A 20,083-nucleotide genomic window follows, 5' to 3' on the forward strand; every position below is an offset into this window, starting at 1 on the left:
AAAAAAAAAAAAGAAAAAAAAAAGAAAAAGAAAAGAAAACATCAATGTGTCTGCAATCGACTTGGATCAGGGTAAACTAAGATAAAGGCTGTAGACAATACAACATGGTCACTCTTTTTTGGAATCAGGGAAGATGGCAAAATGCAAGCTGGCCCAGTGAGGGTTGGGGAGAGGAATGGCAGAACCATTGAAGGGCACGCCCTGGGGGAGCCTGGGTCTGGGTTGATATGCATGTAGGCAGTCTGACACTGCCTGTCAACATATGCTTGTCCTTTTTATTGGCTGCGCCTCGCGGCTTGCAGGATCTTAGTTCCCCAGCCAAGGATCAAACTTGGGCCCAGCAGTGAAAGTACCGAGTCCTAACCACTGGACAGCTAGGGAATTCCCAACATGTGCTTGTCTTGATTGGAATCAGGAATCACTTTGCGTCAAGGTTAGTCCACAGTTCTTAACCTTTTTTTTTTTTTTTTTTTGGTTATGGAGTTCTTTGGGAAAATAATGAAAGTTATGGATCCTCTCTGCAGAGGGATGCACAGATGCCCATATAGACACATTTTTGCATACAATTTTAGGATAGGGGGTTAAGTTCCCTTTGGAGTCCATGAACCTACATGTTGGGAACCTTTACACTAAATGCTCAGCTCCTCTGGGATGGGGTATCAGATGCCCCAACACTGCACAGGGTCCCCACTCTCCAGGGCTGACAACCAGCCTGCATTGTGCTAGAGGAGTTGTTTCCAGGGAAACTGTAGGGGGAGCATCAAAGGCACAGAACAGGGTAGAAGTGAAAGAGGCAGACAAGCAGTAGACTCACCACTCCTCTCACCTTCAGTAAGTTGGCTGCCAATCCATTCCAGAGCCCCAGGACCCCTTGGGCTTTCACTATCTGCCGGAAGCAGTCCACTGCTCCTGAGAAATGGACGTCTACTCCTCCACAGTGGGGAAGGTAGGAGCTCTGAGCCTAGCAGGGAACAGAAGATGGGATGAGGTGATTTAGTCACCGGGAAATAATGGTTCTAGTCAAGTAGTCAAGGTCTCAAGTCTGGGCTCTGGATGCAATGTCCCGGCCAAGATGATGATAAAGAATGGCTGCCACGGGGCTCTACCTGTTGCGTGGGCTTAGAATGAATATTAACATGCAGTAAAGCCATGACATCCCATTCACATATTTGTGGCTATCTTTTCTTAGAAGGAAGCAGCCATTTGGGATGGACTCAACTTCACACTTAACATTGCCTCCCAAACTATGCCCGTTGGATGCGGTAGACACCTCTCAGGCCCTTCATCTTTTCTTAAGTGCCTTCTGTTTCCTTGTCTTAACCGATTCCTCCTCTGTGAAGTTCTCAAGTGGGCGCTGCTCATCTCCCCACATCACAGATGTCCCAGGCTGGGGAGCAGAGGGCAGGGCATTCTTCCAGCTCCCTCTTTCTGTTCCCAGACCCTGACTCTGCTGCTCTCATACGAAAAGCTCTCAGCTGGGGCTCGTGCCACTGAACCAGAATCCTGGTCCCTGCTCTCAGCTACTGGCCTCCTGGCCACTCGTTCACATTCACTGAGGCCTGTGACAACTGGTAGCTCCCCATCTTCCAGACTCACCACCGTCGTAGGGAACTTCGGCATCTGTAGTCACAAGCCTTCCCATACCTAGTTTCTGGACCTCAGCTTCAGTGATCCTCACCTTTACACCCCTTTGGCCACCCCATGGATTTCATCATCACCCCCAGTACCATCCTGACTGACCACCAAAATGCCCCATCTTTGAAAGTAACTTTTTTGTCCTTTAGAAAAACAATTTTACGATCAGATGAAATAACTTTTCACTATACCATCTATATGCAAATGGACTCTATTTGTTCACTGTGAGGGGGACAGCCCCTCATAGCTGGCTTTCAGAAATGGTGACAAGTTTACCTCAAGCTATGCACCTACTTTGGTTCGTTTCTGAAATGTCTAGCTGAGGCTAGTATAGCATTTTATTGCAATGGAATCAAGCTCTTCCATGTGGGAGAGGCAGTAGAGTATAAGAGTCGGAAAAGTATAAACTCTGGAGTCGGACAGGCTGGGTTCTAGCCCATGGCTGCCCCACTTACTTACTGGCCATGTGACCCTGGGCAACTCACCTAACCTTTTTGAGACTCAGTTTCATTATTTGGAAAATAAGAATAGTATCTGCTGTGAGAATGAATGAGATGTGCCTGCAAAGCACTCAGCAGTGTCAGGCACATGGAAAGGATCAATAAATATGAGCTAGTGCTGCTATTACTATTATGTAGAAATTATTCTAAATATCAGTCAAATCCCTTACCTGACCTATTAGTCCTCTGTCTCCATTTCTGAAATCTTACACTTCAGAACTGCTCAGACCAGTGTCCTCATCCATCCAGCTGCCCCGCTCCCTGATGCCTCTTTTTTTTTTTGAGGTATGTGGGCCTCTCACTGTTGTGGCCTCTCCCGTTGCGGAGCACAGGCTCCGGACGCACAGGCTCAGCGGCCATGACTCACAGGCCCAGCCGCTCCGCGGCATGTGGGATCTTCCCGGACCGGGGCACGAACCCGCGTCCCCTGCATCGGCAGGCGGACTCTCAACCACTGCGCCACCAGGGAAGCCCCTCCCTGATGCCTCTTAACCGCCATCGTTCAGATCACTAACCCCTCTAGTCACACGCCCTCTCCCTTGTCTCCCAGGCTACCACTTCCCTGCTGGCTTCATGGTCCTCTTTTTTTGTCCTCCCAGCACTTCTTTTTGTTCCTAGTCTCGAAATCCTTTGTCTTTCAGCTGATTTCCATGCCCCTCTCCCCACCAACCCCTTCTCTGCTCCAAGTCACTGAACATGAATCCACAAAGGGGCAGGTCGGTGCCACCAAAGCTTTGAGGTCTCTAACCTCTGCTGGATCCTCATACTGCAGAGCGAGCCCTGGAAGCATCCTTTCCCATTCCTCACAGTGGCTCTTTCCAACCTTACCACACCCCTCAACGCCCCGCACGCCACACCGTGTCCTCCGCCCTAGACAGGCGACCCTGCCTCCCAGTTCGTAGGGAAAATAGATCTTTTCTTCCCACTGGTGCCCTGGATCTCACACCTTTGAATTCCTCTTGGGCACCTTTCCCAAGAGACCTGATTTCCCCCCCTAGCAGAGGAATAAACTCAAGTCCCTCCCAAATTAAAAATGACTCCTTCCTCCAATCTTTGTCCTATAGACACTGCCCAATCTCATTCCCAAAGTAACATACAGTAAAGTTACGTTGTTTCGGTGTAGAGTTAGTTATATGAGTTTTAACACATGTATAGATCTGTGTGACCACCCTCACAATCAGGATACAGAACTGCTCCATCAGCCCCCAGAATGCTCCTGTGCTGCCCCTTTATGATCAAGGTCACCCCCAGCCCGGGGCAGCCACTGATCTGTTCTGTCCCTATAGTTTTGCCCTCTGAGAATGTCATATAAATGGAAACATACAGCATGTAACTTTTTTGAGACGGGCTTCTTTCACTCAGCACCATGCCTTTGAGAGTCACCATGTTGTGTTCATCAGTAGTTTCTTCTTTATTGCTGAGTTGTATTGCATTGTGTGAATGTTTGGTTATCCATTCACCTGCTGAGGCACAACCCTTCCCACCTCCCCACTCACTGCTCTACCCACTCACTGTGGCATCTGTCTCCATGACTTCACTGAACTGATTCTGACCAGACCTATATCTTTTCCCTGCCTTTTAATAGTTGGTGTAATTATTTTCTTTCTTTACTGGTCTGCTCCTACCCCTGACTAGAAGTTCAGCTCTGTAGGAAAAGGGATTTCTGTCCTCCATCAGGGTGAAGGGTGAACTTTGGGGTTTGGCCTTCCCTTTGAGGTACAGTAACAACCAAGCACAGACCAGAGTATGAGAAACAGGATATGAAATGAACAAGCTGAGTCTCCAGCCTGGAGTTACAGGAACCAAAATGGTCAGGGGGCTTTGGCGAATGTCTTATTTTAAAGCATTTACCTTAGCACTGTTCCGACTCGGCCTCCTTTCCTTCTTACCCCATTGAGAAAGAACTGCTGTCAAACAGATATTAAGCCTCCTTTCCCTTAGAAAGAATCAGCCTAATCACAAGATTTGAAGCTCCTCCTGCTACTGTAAGACTGAAATATTGAAAAACAGGAGATTGTGTTCATGCAGGAAATTAACTGTCTTATTCTGTTATGAGATAATATTATTGATTTATCTTCTGCCAGTTTCCAGTAAAACTGCAAAAAGCCCCCAGTCATGAGTCAAGGTAATAATTTTGCAACCTGAGACCCCCTACCACAACTAAAACAGAAGACACTAACCAAGTGTCTAACTCATGTATAACTCATATACATGAGTTATATGACAGGTCAGTTATAATCAATTTGTGATGAATCGGGGGCCATCTGTAGTCAATCTTAGGACCCTAATAATCTTCCAAATGTCTTTCCTTCACTCTACCTTCACCACCAAGCCACCATCAGCGCTCACATGGACCACCGCAGCAGCTTCCTTAGTAGTGTCCTTGGGACATAAAATGTTTGAAACTCCTTGCCCTCCCTCTCTATAGAGCGGCTAGAGTGATTAAAAAAAAAATCAACTCATTTTATTCACCTGCTTAAAATATTTTAATGGCTTTATTAAAGCCACTTAGGATAAAATATAAATTTCTTACTGTTGTCTGTAAGCTGCAGTGGTAATATAGTGGTAAATATTTAACAACTGGTTCTGTGGGCGGGGGAAGCCCTGAGTTGTAGCATTTGCTGACCTCAATGGTGTAAATACTCCCACCGTGGCAGATTGCAGGCTACCAACTGTGAGGTCAACCAGCTCCCAAATTTGCTGCAATTTAATAATCAGCTCTCCTGAGCCAGTAGGAGATGGCTGTAGCACACGACTCAAAGGCTCAGGCCCTGAGTGACCTGCCCCCGTACATATTTTCAGTTTCATTTTGTGTCACTCTGTTGCTCACATACTACACTTCAACTGCACTGGCCTTCTTTATGTTCTCCTCTGCCCCCCTCTCTCCTCTGAGCCACAGGATCGTGTAACCAACTATCTACTTGACATCTCCACTCGAGAGTCTAACAAACACCTCAAACTTTATATGTCCTGCTCAGAACTCCACCCCAACCCTGACTGTCTCTAGTTTCCTCATGTCAGGAAATGGCACCGCCATTGACCTATTTGATCAGGCCCCAAACTGGAGTCACCCTTAAGTTCTCTTCATCTCTCACCTTCTGCTATCCCATCTCTCACCAGCTAGTTCTAGTGCTCCAAATGTATCCCAAATCTGTCCACTTTCCTTTCTTCCCACTATCATCACCCTTGTCCAAGCCACATCATCTTTCACCTTCACCACAACCGCTGCTAGCTTGTCTACCTGCCCTTATTCCCCACAGAGCGGCCAGGGTGATCTGATCTGGTTACTCCTTGACTTCAACTCTTCAGGGTGCCCCTGTTGCCCTCAGAATGAAGTCCAGACTCTTTCATCTGGCTTACCAGGCCCTCCATGACCTGGTCTCTGCCTGCTTCTCAGTCTGATCTCCTGTTCCTTCCTGCATTACATTCTATGCTTCAGACACTTTTCAGCTCCACTGCCAGTACCTCTCATCTCTCTTGAGTGACGACCAGAGTTTGCTTACCCATCCCTTCGTCTCCAGTCTCTGCCCTCTCCAATCCATCCTGCACACAGCAGCCAGGTACCACTCAAAACTCATCAGATGCTGTCATTGCTTTGCTTTGAAACCTTCACCAACCCCCAATTTTCCAAAGAAAGACTTCCAGAAGGAGTGTTTTCCAAAGAAAACAGAATTCGAAACTCTCTACAGTTTGGCCCCCACCTGTCTTCCCAGTATCATTTCCCACTATCACCCCGTGATGGTTAGTTTCATGTGTCAACTTGGCTAGGCCGCCGTCAGTACCCAGCTATTTGGTTAAATACCAGTCTGGATGTTACTGTAAAGGTATTTTGTAGATGAGATTAACATTTAAATCACTAGACTTTGTTAATTTGATAAATTAGGAGTTTGGGATTAACATATACAGACTACTGTATATAAAATAGATAACCAACAAGGAGCTATACTCAATATTTTGTAATAACCTATAAGGAAAAAGAATCTGAAAAAGAAGATATATAAAACGGAATCACTTTGTTGTACACCTGAAACTAACACAACATTGTAAATCAGCTATATTTCAATTAAAAAAAAAGAATCACTAGACTTTGAGTAAAGCAAATTACCCTTCATAATGTGGGTGGGCCTCATCCAGTTAGTTGAAGGCCTTAAGAAGCAAAAAGACTGAGGCGCCCGGAGAAAGAGGGAATTCTGCCTGCAGTCTGCCTTTGGACTTGAACTGCAACATCTCCAGTCTGCTGGTCTACCATGCAGATTTCAGACGTGAGCCAAGTAACTAAAATCCATCTCTCTCTCTCTCTTTCTCTCTCTCTTCCCCCATATATACATCCTATGGGTTCTGTTTCTCTGGAGAACCTTGACTAATACCTACCCCCACCCCAGGAACCCTACATCCAGTCACACCCATTACCTCCTGAACATTACGTATACTTTTTCTGATGGGCAAAATTCTCCTCACCCAGGTCCAGGTCAGATGCCACCTTATCTTGAAACTTCTTGATGCTGTGATTGAAACTGCTTGTTTCCTTGCTCCCTCTTCCTTTGTGTCCTTCCCTCCTTTTCTTGAAATTTACCTCTCTCTGTGTTTTTTTGTTTGTTTGTCTGTTTCTTGGCTGCGCCATGCGGCATGCAGGATCTCAGTTCCCCATCCAGGGATCAAACCCATGCCCCCTGCAGTGGAAGTGCAGAGTCCTAACCACTGGACCGCCAGGGAAGTCCCTGTTTTTTTTTTTTTAAAAACACTTTTTATTGTGGAAAATATCAAACATATACCAAAGTGGAGAAGGCTAGTAAAGTGAATGGAAATTTCCACCACCCAGCTTCAACAGTTAGCAGTGTATTGACAATCTTTTTCATCTCTATCCCTTGCAAGACATAATTTTAATTTATCTGTTTAATTTAAATTTAGTTATGTTCCTCGAAAATACAATGGCTTCTTCTCTAAAATATAAAATAAAGTATATTACATATGTAGAAATATATAATACCATTACCACACCTATGATATTTCCTTAATATCATCATGTATCTAATCAGTGTTCACATTTCCTTGATTGCCTTATAATTAGTTTATAGCTTCTTTGTTTGAATCGAGGTTCTTTTCCTGTTTTGTGCTCCCTTAGTTATTGGTTAGACCTCTGCTGTGGTCCAGGCTACCTGGTATGAGTTATCTGGATGCAATCTCTGGGCTGGCAGCCAGCAAGCTCATGGGAGCAGGCACTACGCCTTCCTCACTGTCCTACCTCTTTGGGGTCTAATACCCTTCATTGCACATACTGGGCACTCACTAAATGTCAAACAAAATTCCCCTTAATATCAGTGTCACTAGTAGTTTTTCCCAAATACAACTGTTTACCCGTGACCAGGCTCAAGTAAGCCACATGGATGGCCATGAAGTAAAATAATGGCCAATATTTACAGAGTGTTAGGTGCCAGGCATTACACCGAGCATCTGACATGTACCAGCTCATTTAATCCTCACAGAAGCCCCATGCAATAGGTAGTATTATCTTATTAGCCCAAGTTTATAGATGGCAAAATGGAGACCGAGAAAGGATAAATCTCCCAAATCACAGACTGTATGAAAAAAAGCATCAACCTGAATTTGGGTCTGTTCGACTCAGATTCAAGCTCTACCCCACTAAGCTACACTGTTTCCTGATGCCCAGGACCAAGATGACTACCTCGGCCCTCGACAGACTTGTTTCCACACATTGTCCTTGAATCTGGGTGCCACAGCATGCACACCAAATGAATTCTTTATGCTAAGACTGGAGCTCATGGTGTGGTATGAATAAATGCCTCTACGAGTGTCATACTAAACAGTTACCCAGATCACAAAGGCAAACCATATTGCTGGTTGCCCCTTGGGCTAAATGTTTGTACACCCCCAAAGTTCATATGTTGAAGCCCTAACCCCCACTGTGATGGTATTTGGAGGTGAGGGCCTCTGGGAGGTGATTAGGTCATGAGGGTGGAACTGTCATGAGTGGGATTTGTGCCCTTATAAGGAGACACACAAGAGAGATAATGTCTCTCACTCCACCATGGGGGAAACACAGCAAAAAAGTGGCCATTTGCAAACTGGAAGTGGGTTCTCACCAGACACCAAATCTGCTGGCACCTTGATCTTGGACTTCCCAGCCTCCAGAACTGTGAGAAATAAGTGCTTGTTGTTTAAGCCAGCAAGTCTATGGATTTCTGTTACAGCAGCTCCAACTAAAATACCCCCAAAGAAAGAAGGAATGGTAAGGCTATACAGCAGTGCTTGTCAACCTTTAGCTGCATGTTAGACGAAACAGGGAAGCTTTTCAAAACCATCAGTGATTGGGATCCACCCCCAGAGACTGAGATTTAACTGGCCTAGGGTGAGGTCTGGACGTCAGCATTTTTGGCAAGCTCCTCACACGAGTCTGATATGCAGACAGGTTGAGGATCACTGGTGTAGGCCCTCCATAGCACAAGGCAGCTCAGGCTGAGACCTGAGCCCATCAATCTGCTGCTGACAGTGAGAACGCCTAGGGAAAGCACACTGGTCCTGAGGCCAGACTGCTTAGATGGAGACCTCACTTTGCCACTCACTAGCTCTGGGACTTTGAGCAAATGCCTGGACCTTCCTGAACCTCAATTTCCTCATCTGTAAAATGGGACAATAATAATAACACCTACCTTATAGGATTGTTGTCAAGATTAAATGAAACATATGTAAGGTGCTTAGAACAGCATTTGACATATAGTAACCACCATTATCATTATTACTTAGTATTTAAACTTGGAGAAGAGGGAATTCCCTGGTGGTCCAGTGGTTAGGACTCTGTGCTTTCACTGCCGAGAGTGCAGGTTTGATCCCTGGTCAGGGAACTAAGATCCCGTAAGCTGCTCAGCATGGAAAAAAAAAAATCCCCAAAGCCCCCAAAAAATTAAAAACCAAAACTTGGAGAAAAGTATGCTGAAGACTAAACCAACCCAGTAGACTAGAACGCTAGACCGCCATTTGCCCGAACCGTATCTTCCTAGCAAAGACACACAAAACATGTCAGGTTACTAGCTACAAGGCTCTGAAGTTAAATCCTCCCTCCACACAAACCCAGGCAACTATCCCACGACGTCTAGTTCAGATCTGCAGCTGCCAGGATGGGCATGCAGCATTCTGCAGCAGACATCATCTGAGAAAGCCGGGTCCTAGTCCTGGCTCTGCCACTATCTGCATAACCTTGACCAAGTCCTTTAGTTCATTGAACCTTAGTTTCCTCACACGTCAGGTAAGGAGTCTGGAACTAAATGAACTTGAAGGCCCTTTCTTGCTCCTCTAATCCATGCTGTTGGTCCTACTCAAGGCTCCTTCCTGCCCCTAGGACTTCAAATCTGCTGTTCCCTCTGCCTAGCTAAGTCTCTCTTACTAATCAGACTAAACAGCACTTCTTTAGAGAAGTCTTCCCAGAGCTCCAGCCTAAGTCAGGAGCCTAGTAAACACTTTTGGTCACCCGGTACTTCTCTTTCCTGGCACGTGACACAGTTTGTAATGATTTAGTGTATAATTATTTCTTTCATGTCTCCCCCACCTCACAGACTATAAAATACCATGAGGGCAGTGACCATGTCTATCAATCTTGTATGTGGTTTTAGCCCCCAAATCTACCAATATGCCAGGCATCCAGTATGTGCTTAATACATACTGAAGAAAAGGAGGAACGAACTTGCAGTTGATGGAAATGAAAGGTAAATGCTTCAAAGCAATGTGCTTGATTGTTTCTGTGATAAACTCCATAGAGGCCTTCCAACAGAGGTGACATTTTAGGTTATTCATTCTTTCCATGAGTTCTGAAATAATTAAACAATATTTATGAAGATGTAAAACTCATATACCCTTGACCAAAGCAATCCTATTTCTAGGAATCTATCCTACAGATATATTTGCCCCTGTGGGAAATGATGTGTTAGGAGGATTTTTGTTGCAGCATTGTTAGTAACAGCAGCAAATTGGAAATAATCTAAATGTCCATCAATAGGGGGCTAGTTAAAGAAACAGTACATGAGACTATGGAATACGATGTCACCATTTAAAAATATGTGGCAGCTCCATCTGGACTGATAAGGTGCCATCTCCAAGATACATTTTTAGGTGAAAAAAACAGTGCAGAAGAGTGTATGTAGCACGCTGCTGATTATCTAAAAACAAAAAGAACGTAAATGTGCACGTTTATGTGTATCTTTGCACAGACCACCTTTGGAACAACCAGGTAAGAAACTGGAAACAACCAGTGTTTTCTCTGCAGTGAACTGGGAGTCCCAGGGACAAAGGCTGGGGAAGGCTTACTTTTCAATGGACACTCTTTGTACCTTTTGGATTTTGTATCATATGCATATGTTACCTATGCAAAAGGTAAAATATTAATTTTAAAAGAGCATTAATTAAGACAATGAGAAGACAAGCCACAGACTAGGAGAAAATATTGGTGAAAGTCATACCTGATAAAGGACCGTTATCCAAAACATACAGAGAACTCTTAAAACTCAACAATAAGAGGGCTTCCCTGGTGGTGCAGTGGTTGAGAGTCCGCCTGCCGATGCAGGGGACGCGGGTTCGTGCACTGGTCCGGGAGGATCCCGCATGCCGCGGAGCGGCTGGGCCCGTGAGCCATGGCTGCTGAGCCTGTGCGTCCGGAGCCTGTGCTCCGCAGTGGGAGAGGCCACAACAGTGAGAGGCCCGCGTACCGCATAAATAAATAAATAAATAAATACATTGTGGGGAAAAAAAAAAAAAAAAAACTCAACAATAAGAAAACAAACAACCCAATTACCACTACACACCAATTAGAATGGCCAAAATCCAGAACACTGATAGCAACAAATGCTGGTGAGGATATGGAGAGACAGGAACTCTCATTCATTGCTGGTGGGAATGCGAAATGGTACAGTTACTTTGGAAGGCAGTTTGGTGGTTTCTTACAAAACTAAATATATTCTTACCATCGGAGCCAGCAATTGTACTGATTAGATTAGATCTTAGTATTTACCTGAAGGAGGTAAAAAAAAACTTATGTCCTCACAAAAACCTGCACATGGATGTTTAAAGCAGCTTTATTTATCATTGCCAAAGCTTAGAAGCAACAAGATGTCCTTCAGTATGTGAATGGATAAATAAACTGTGGTATCAGACAATTAAATCTCATTAAGCATGAAAAAGAAATGAGCTACCAAGCCACAAAAAGACACAGAGGAAAGTTAAATGCATGCTATTAAGTGAAAGAAGCCAATCTGAAAGTGCTACATACTGTATGATTCCAACTATATGACATTCTGGAAAAGGTAAAAAATGAAGACAGTAAAAAGGTCAGTGGTTTGGGGGAGAGGATGAATAGGCAGAGCACAGAGGATTTTTAGGGCAGTGAAAACACCCTGTATACTATAATGATGGATATACATCATTATACATTTGTCCAAACCCATAGAATGTACACCACCAAGAGTGAACCCTAAGGTAAACTACAGACCGTGGATGATTCTGAAGTGTCAGTGTAGCTTCATCCTTGGTAACAAATGCACCCCTCTGGTGGGGGCTGTGGGTGATGGGGGAGGCCACGCACGTGTGGGGAAGGGGTACATGGGAAATCTCTGCACCTTCCTCTCAATTTTGCTGTGAACCTAAAACTGCTCCAAAAAACCCCCAAAGTCTTAATTAAAAAAAAAAAAGGCATTTAAAAGGAGAGACCAAAGAAAGAAAACAAAAGCAAAAAAAAAGAGAGTCTGCTAGTTGGAGCAAACAGGAGCTCAGAACCTTTCGCTTGTTATTTGGAAACAACTTTTATCTTCTGTAGCCATTTGGGACACAACCTGACGACCAAGTGGTCCACTTCCCAAGCCATCTGAGGACATACATGCATGGAAGGCAGTTGTGGTAGGAGGCTTTTGTCCTTTGGCAAATCCCCAATAGTCAAACAAGCCAAAAAAAAAAAAAAAAGCCAACGGTATTGAAGTAAAAGGACCTTTATGTCCTGTGAGCCACATGGCCCAAGTTTCTCTTGGCAGAGCTAGGTCCCCAAGAGTTATCCTCATACAGCCGAGAAGCACCCTGGCTCTGTGGTGGGGACGTCCACACAAACGGGTGCAGGCAGCTGCCCCCGGCTTGGCAAGCCTACAAGTCACCCCCCATCCTGGCCGAGGTGCCCGAGGACCTGCTCGGAAAGCCCGCACTGACATGGGGAAAGCGAGTAAATGGACAGCAGGTTAGTATTTTGCTTGGGAAGAGAAGAGAAACAGTTCCCTTGTGCCGATTGGGGGCGGGGGCGGGGAAATCAAAAGTGCAGCTGGGCCAGAAAGCAATTGAGATGCATGCAAGCGAGAACAGCAGAGGGAGGCCGTGGGAGCGCATGCTGAGCAGCGGCGGCCGAAGAGCCAGCTTTCAGTGTCACCTTTTTAAATTTAATTTTTAATTTATTTTTATTTTTATTTTTTGGCTGCACCCCACGGCTTGGGGGATCTTAGTTCCCCGACCAGGGATTGAACCCAGGCCCTCGGCAGTGAAAGCGCAGAGTCCTAACCACTGTACCGCCAGGGAATTCCCTAGTGTCACCTTGATCGGAAGTGAGACTGGGCAGGAAGGGTGCAGGAGATTTGGCAGATGCCAGTTTTCTGCAGGCTGGGAATACAGACATAGGCAGTACCTGCACAGGGTGGCCTCTAGGTAAACGCCTGTTAAATTAACCCAACGAATGAATGATCCACTCCCCTACCATCCCTGATCACCATTATCTATAGAGACGGAAGGGAAGATCTTTTGAGGTCTCACGATGCTAGCTCATTTGCGTGTTTATAGCGATCATAGGAAACACATAAACACACCTGGCCCGGCTTTTACAGTTCTAATCAGGCCTTCAACGCCATGCGTAGATTCTGAAGAGATGCTTCAAGAACAATAAAAATAGTACCTCGGTTTTATTGAGTATTTATATTGAGTGTTTATCTTGTGCCTGGCTCTGTATCTGCATTAACCCAATTCAGTCTTCTCCATGGGGATATGAGCCAGGCATTAGGCTTCTCCCCGTGTTTTACAGATGAGGAAGATGCGGTTCAGAGAGGCGATGTGGCTTACCCAAGTTCACGGAAAGAGTAAGGGACAGGGATGGCATCCAAAGCCCACACTCTGGACCAATGAGCTAATCTGCCCACGAAAGCTTTAAGATGAACACAGCTGTCAAAAACAAATGAACAACAGCTCTGTGGGGGAAAGGAGGTAAAAACTGGTGCTACGTTTCTAAAGCTGGCTTGAGGCCAGCGGAGGGATGGGCAAACCCCAGTGTTCATCTCCTCCTGACAGCAGGAGCCGCAGGTGACTGCTCACAGCTGCAGGCCTTTCTTGGCTGACAGCAGGCCTTTTCTGGGACCTTTCTTTCCCTTTCCCCTACCTCTCTCTTCACCCCCACTCTGGAGGCAGGGGGAAGGGGGACGCCTGTCTTAGCTGCTGTTATTGTTTAGCTGGAGCTCAAAGAAGTCTGCTTAGCAGAGGGTGGCCATTTTGATACCCAGACTTTATCTCTTGGAAGGAGTAAGCCAGCTCAGGTCAAGAGAAAGGGCAGAGTGATTTCACAATGAGTGGAATTAGGAAGGCTCCTCCCTGCTCCCTCCTTGCCTGCCCTCTAGGGGACAGTCTCCTTTCCATGATCAACAACTGCCATCCCTAAAGTATTTAGGGCACTCTACACCTTTGGAAAAAACAAAGGGGAGACTTCCTTTCCTTACACCTTAACCAATGATGCTCAAACGAAGCCACCTGGCCTGAGGGATGTCCAGACATCTACCTGGATCCGAAAAGCATACTTTTTTCTCAGAATTGCCAAGGCAATGCTACTGACTTAGGCAGAAGAAGTCAGTCCCCAGAGGGGCCAGCCCCCAGAGTAACATGATGGCAAGGAGTTAAAAATGCAACGAACTAAAAAGGTAAGGTTCCCATCCTCTCCCATGACCCCGAGAGCTTAGAACCCAGCAGTGTTTGTACTTCAGGATCATCGGGCAAGTTGGCTGTGCTGCGGAAATAGAACTCTATTCCTACTGACAACAGACACGATGTCAACCAAGAAATGTCCAACTAGGCGGAACATCTGCAACTTGCTTAGCGCTTCCTAGCAGGTGTGATGAGAACAATCTACTTTCCCCTCCTGGGGCTTTGCACCTGCTCTGCTAGGGGCTCGGTGAGCCGGAGGGGCTTTCTTCCCAGTCCGTCCCAGTGGTGTGGCCAGTCTGCGGCAGCCAAAGGTCCACGGCTGCTGAATGTTCTCTGCTTCTCATTCCAACCTGCCGGCTTCAAGCCTTCCATTGTCAGGCTGCCAGTGACCAAAGAAAGCCAGAGGCGCCGACAGCCTGGTTTTCCAAAGGTTTTTTTTTTCTCCAGCTTGAGTTAACCATTCCCTGGCCAAAGCCACCCTCGTGCCTGTTTCTGAGCTTGCGCACTACTGTTTCTTTCAACCGAGGCCGAGTGCTCCCAAATCTCAAGGTTAGGTTTCCCTCTCCCTCATCCTCTACTCCCACACCCAGGGCAAGGGAACTGGAAAAAGAAAAATAGCTGATTACCTAGCATCTAGGACCAAGCCCCTACAGTCCTGGTGGATAAAGCATGGGCCTGAAGGAGAGACCTAGGTTCAATCCCAGCCCCCCGCCCCACTTGCTAGCTAAGTGACTGTTGGGCAAGTTACCCTCTCTGTGCCTCATTTCCTCACCTAGAAACTAGGAATAATAACAATACTTAATAGGGTCGATAAAGAGGATGGAATGGGATGATAAACTGCCTGGTCTGTATCACATGACCAATAAATGGTAGTTATGATCACATTATTACAATTTCTTATTCCCAGGGAAAACTTTCCTTTCGTTACCTCCTCCAGACATACTTCGTCCCCTGACAAAAGCCTCCCCACCAAAGGAGGGCACAGATTTAGACCTGTTCATTCATATCACATTTACTGAAGTCAACAAACTGACGAATACAAGTGCTATGATGCTGATTCATCAGGCACTTCCAGGCACTGTACAAAGCGGTGGGAGGTTGCCGTGAAGAGGGGGGTGTACATCAAGACTGTTTTACTCTGTCCTTTTAGCATATTTACTTCTCTTGAAATGGTAACAGCTGTTGGAGCTGCGATACACAACTGGAGAGAGCTAAGGTAGGGGGTGGGAGATAGTGCACTTTCAGACCGAGGATTGCAGGCAGTCTGAGACAGGGGACAAGTCAAGGTTTCCCTAGGTCAGCAGGCCGGGGAAAGGGCAGGCTGTTCTTACCTTCAGCAGGGGGTAGGGACGAGCACAGAGACTTGGGGCTCACCCAGCAGCAGCTAAGGTTCAATTCTGTACTCACAAGGCAGTGAGATCTCAGAAGCCGGCCCTGAACTTCATTCATTTTTAAACAAGTATCGAGTGCCTGCTACATGAGGCTGCATGCTGTGGGGACATACAAATGTGTAAGACATATGTCCCAAAGGCAAAGAGCTCAAAGTCTAGAAGGAATAATGGACACAGAAGATTACGATACAAGGAAGCATGTGACATGGGCCTGAGGGCTATAGCGAGAGGGAGCTTTGGGCGTTCAGGAGGGGGAGACATCTTCCTCCTGAGGAGGGGAGAGAAGCCTTCAGGAGGGGGCTCAGGCAGGGTGGGGATGTGCTGCGATGGTGGAGAGATGGCAGAATGTGGGGCACGCTGAGAAATGCTGTGGAAAATAAACCAGCTGGACCAGAGCGCACATACAGGCTAAGAGCATCATTTAAGAGGGGTTGTTCACCCACAAAGCTTTTGGAACAAAATATGCCCTTGGGGGTGGGGTGGGAGTGACAGTGAAAACAGCATCTGCAGTTATCGGCAGAGCACCCTGTCAGTTAACCTGGATTCTCCTACCCCCGAATCCCCTCCGAGGCCGTGGGGAACACCCCTATTTGTGGTTCTGCGGAGGCAAAACACCTGCCTTTATCCATCACGATACGATAGCTGTTTGAGGGGTAGGAAAAGCCAACTCCTTTATCAAACGAAAGCAACAGGTGTGTGCTGATGTAGGTCAGAAGAGACAGCCACCATGAGGCAGATGTCAGGTGAGATGGAGGTAGATGCCCCAGGCAGAGGGGACAGGAATGTGAAATACACTTATTCTTCAGGGGGGATGGGGGAGGGGGGCTAAGATAATTTTGATTGAATTGGAGGCTGGAACAGAGGTCAGAAAAAGGCATGTTCTGTTTAGCCCTGGCAGGACTTAACAATTTTTATTTGCCAACATTGAAAAATTGGGATCTTACATAAAAATCTGGATTTCAGGCTCCCTTGAAAAGTGGGCCCAATTTCTAAATGGCACCTATCCTTTGGAGAAGAGGAACTTGCTGCAGCTTCCCCTGGCCCACTTTGTTCCACGTTGCAATTCATACTTAGATGCTGGTCACATTTTGTGAGCACAGTGCAGTTAGCGCTCCAGAATGCTTCTGAAAGCCAGGATGGCTCAGACTGCATCGGAATCCTTATTCTCTAGGGGGTGAGTGTTATGTTACCTGGGTTTCCCTACTTTCTCTTTTTCCTGTTACTTCCAAGTTCCTGCCGGCATCTGATTTTGCGACTCCTGATATAGGGGGCCTCTGTGCAATGAGCGCGGCAAAGTTGGTAAGGGCAGCCTGCCAGGCCAAGGGGCTCAGCCTTTATTCTCTCAGAGCAATAAAGGACACAACGCAGGCAGATCTTAAGAAAATTCGTCTGGCAGAAGCCTGGGCTGGAGGGGAATGAAATGAATGTTGGCCCTGGCGATAAGTTACATCTCAGGTTACTCAGTGACTGAGTGTGTGAACTTGGGCAGGCTACAGAACCTCTCAGTGCCTTGATTTTCTCCTCGGTGAAATGGGCTTGATAAGCACAGTGCCCACCTGGCAGGTTTACTGCCAGGATTAAATGAGATAATGAGCATAAAGCCCTTAGCACAGTGCCTGGTACATTAGTACCCAATGTTTATGATCAGTTTTAGAGTTAATCCTGAGACCGATTAGAGGATTACTGCAGTAGCCTAGGTATGAGCTGATAAGGTCCTAGATTAGGGCAGGGACTGTGACAAAAAGAAAGATCAACGTGGGAGCGTTAGGAATGAAGACCCAACTGGGCTCAAGGTTGACTGGGGGAGGGGGAAGAGAGAGTCAAAGACAACTTCCGGGTCTGCAGCCTGGGTGGCTGGGGGAATGACAGCACTGAAATGCAGAACCTTGGGAAGACAGTTTGATACATACTTAGAGGTGACCCTGGAGAGGCGACAGCCAAATGGCAGTGTCCCGCAAACAGTGAGAAGTGTGGGGCCAGGGCTCGGGAAATTGGCTCAGGGCTGAGGATGTGGATCTGAGTAGGAGGAGCCATGAGAGGGGCGGGGCGCCCTGGCGGGAGTGCCCAGTTCAGCATCTCAGGCAGGTTCAAGCATCTGTCTGAACAGCTGGGGCCCTCTCTTCACTCAGGGACCATGCCTTTTCTGCTCAGTCAGCTGTGCCCCTTGGATACTACCTCTGTCCCTCATCTTATGTACTTTCAGTTCAAATGCTGACCTGGCCTAATCCTGCTTGCCTTGTGAGCCCTGATGGGGTCGAAGTCCCCTGGGTAGAAAGCAACAGGCTAACACTTGGTTTTATGTTTAATGAAATGGAGACACCTAGTACGGGCTGCAGGGAGGGGGGTCAGGCAGAGTTGTGGGAGACTGAGCTTGTGCCTGGTGCCTCCATCCTGACCCTCTCAGAAGGCCCACCAGATTCCAAAGCTCTACCTTCTCAGCTGCTCCCTGGATTTTCCCGGCAGCTTATCTTCCTCTTTTTTTTCCACATGAACTGTCCAGAGAACCATTTGCTCAGGACTCCCTGGTCCTTATGGAGAGCCCAGAGACTCATCAAACTAATCTCCATCAGTATCTTACTCTCCTACGTGTCCTCCCAATACACTAAGTGCTGCCAGCCTCTTTGCTCCCAAGCTCAGGGCCAGGTGTGGGAGAGACAGAAGCGGAAAGGCCGGGTGTATACCTGGAAGAGCTTGAGCTGAAATGTGCTGAAGTGTGGCCAAGGGCATTTCAGGCAGGGTGGTCTTGGGGGCCATGAAAGCGCCCCAGGTATGGGGGCACCTCATCCTATCTGTGCACAGGGCTGACTCACCCCCTTCCCAGCAGAAACCATCCCATCAAAACATGCACATGCATAATTTATTTACCTCTCCAGTCTCTAGCATGCCAGCGAGGAGCTGGGGTGAGAAAAAGAAAAAGGAATAAAATGAGTGTAAGCACGGTGAAGGAAGGGCTCAGCTGGTTAAACAAGACTTACGATTACTGTCATTAGTGTTCAAGAGACTTCCAACCTGATGTGGCATTAAACGGACAGATTGTGTGTGTGTGTGTGTGTGTGTGTGTGTGTCTGGATAAAGCATACATTAGGAGAATGAGACATTCAGACGAAGTGGCCAGTCGGTATGGGGGTTCAGGAAATTCCCTGTCCAGCTTGTTATCCAACAGACACCTGACATTGATTTGCTTCCTGATGGACAGTGTAAGGAGGAAAGCCGATGGAATGCAAATGTTACCATTAAGTGTGTTCAGGTCAGAGCAGCCCTGCTGCCCTGCAAAGCTCTCTCCTTATAAATTCTGCGGGCAAACCCTGCCTGCTCCCACAGGGCGTGGCGGGGAGACTGTTATTAAAGCTCTCTTCTTGGAGAAGTTGGATCGAGTGCTCTGCAGGAACAAACAACAGCCACAGTACAATTTACGGTTAGCCTGTTGTTTCTAGGTTCCTTACTCTCCGAAATGAAGATGTATTTTGAGCGGGGATTAGGGGGTTGTTAACTAGTCGGTGATCACCAGCTGCAAGGCTCCCATACCCTCAGGCAGTGCTAAGATAAGCTCCGTTACTGCAGCGACATCTAATGGCCAGAGAAAGCAACGCACGTTTGCATTTAAAAGCAGTCTGTGGTTCTGTTTTGGGGAGTTAATTTTTTTTAAGTAGGCGGGACAAGGTATTAGTGTTTATTAACTCCTGTAAAATAACACTTTGATCGCAACCGTAAGATTTCGCTTCCCGTATCTTTGGATGACATTTATGTTGTCATTCATAACTGGATGCTGATCATATATTGTGAAAACCATGCAATTGCCTCTTTGGAATTTTTTGTTTTTTTTTTTTACAACCATCATGACTTTGCACTTATTTGAAAGCTTCTTGTTGAAGTTCTGTGTATGCATTATGCATAAGGTTTCCATACAAGGGAAAATATGATCAAATTTACCCCCAAATACCCACTTCTAGTGTACAGCAGATTGTTGTAGTAGGTATATATTCTAGAGTAGAATGTAGTGGTGGCTAGATTACCCCATAAGAGGTCATTGTTCTAGCTCTCAGGTGGAAAAAGGAAAGCTAAAAGTTTACAGAGAAGACTGAAACCTCCACCCTCACATTTAGATGTCAGTGAATTTCATCTGAAACCCTTTGTGATATTGTGATGTATAATAAGAAATATATACTTGGTCTTCGTCCCCATTTCTGGCATAGAGCTCCTATAATCCTTGACGTTACCTAAGTGATGAGAGCAATAAAGGTGCCTTGATATTCATAACAAACCCCTTTCAACCACGTCTGAGTTTATGTTAATGCAGCGACTTTTGGAAAGCACCTAAGGACGGGGCCTTGTTGCCAGTAATCTAGTGAGTCAACTGGTTTCCCGAGTTCTGTGAGACACTCTAGCAAATTAATTGAATCCAAGGATGGGGCTGTGGGAACCTCTAATTTATACTTCAGAAGCACAGGTGACAACCTGGACTTGACATCGGCATTTGAAGTGGGGGGGGCAGTCTTGTGGGACTGAGCCCTTGGCCTGTGAAATCTGATGCTGTCTCCGAGTAGAGAGTGTCCGAGTTGAGTGGAATTGTAGGACACTCAGCTGCCTTTGGAGACTTCCTTGGTGTAGGGAGACAAA

At 46.5% G+C, this 20,083-nt stretch overlaps 1 protein-coding gene across 1 annotated transcript in view; it reads right to left on the bottom strand.

Annotated features, from left to right (window-relative positions):
* Positions 1-20,083, bottom strand: part of SLC25A43 (solute carrier family 25 member 43) — a 35,692-nt gene that overhangs the window by 795 nt on the left and 14,814 nt on the right. Inside the window, exon 4 of the mRNA XM_007465450.1 lies at positions 827-961. Within this exon, the coding sequence (XP_007465512.1) occupies positions 827-961 (135 nt within the window). The remainder of the gene's footprint in view (positions 1-826; positions 962-20,083) is intronic.

The sequence above is a fragment of the Lipotes vexillifer genome, unplaced genomic scaffold, assembly GCF_000442215.2.
Source record: "Lipotes vexillifer unplaced genomic scaffold, Lipotes_vexillifer_v1.1 scaffold560, whole genome shotgun sequence".
Lineage (NCBI taxonomy): Eukaryota > Metazoa > Chordata > Mammalia > Artiodactyla > Lipotidae > Lipotes > Lipotes vexillifer.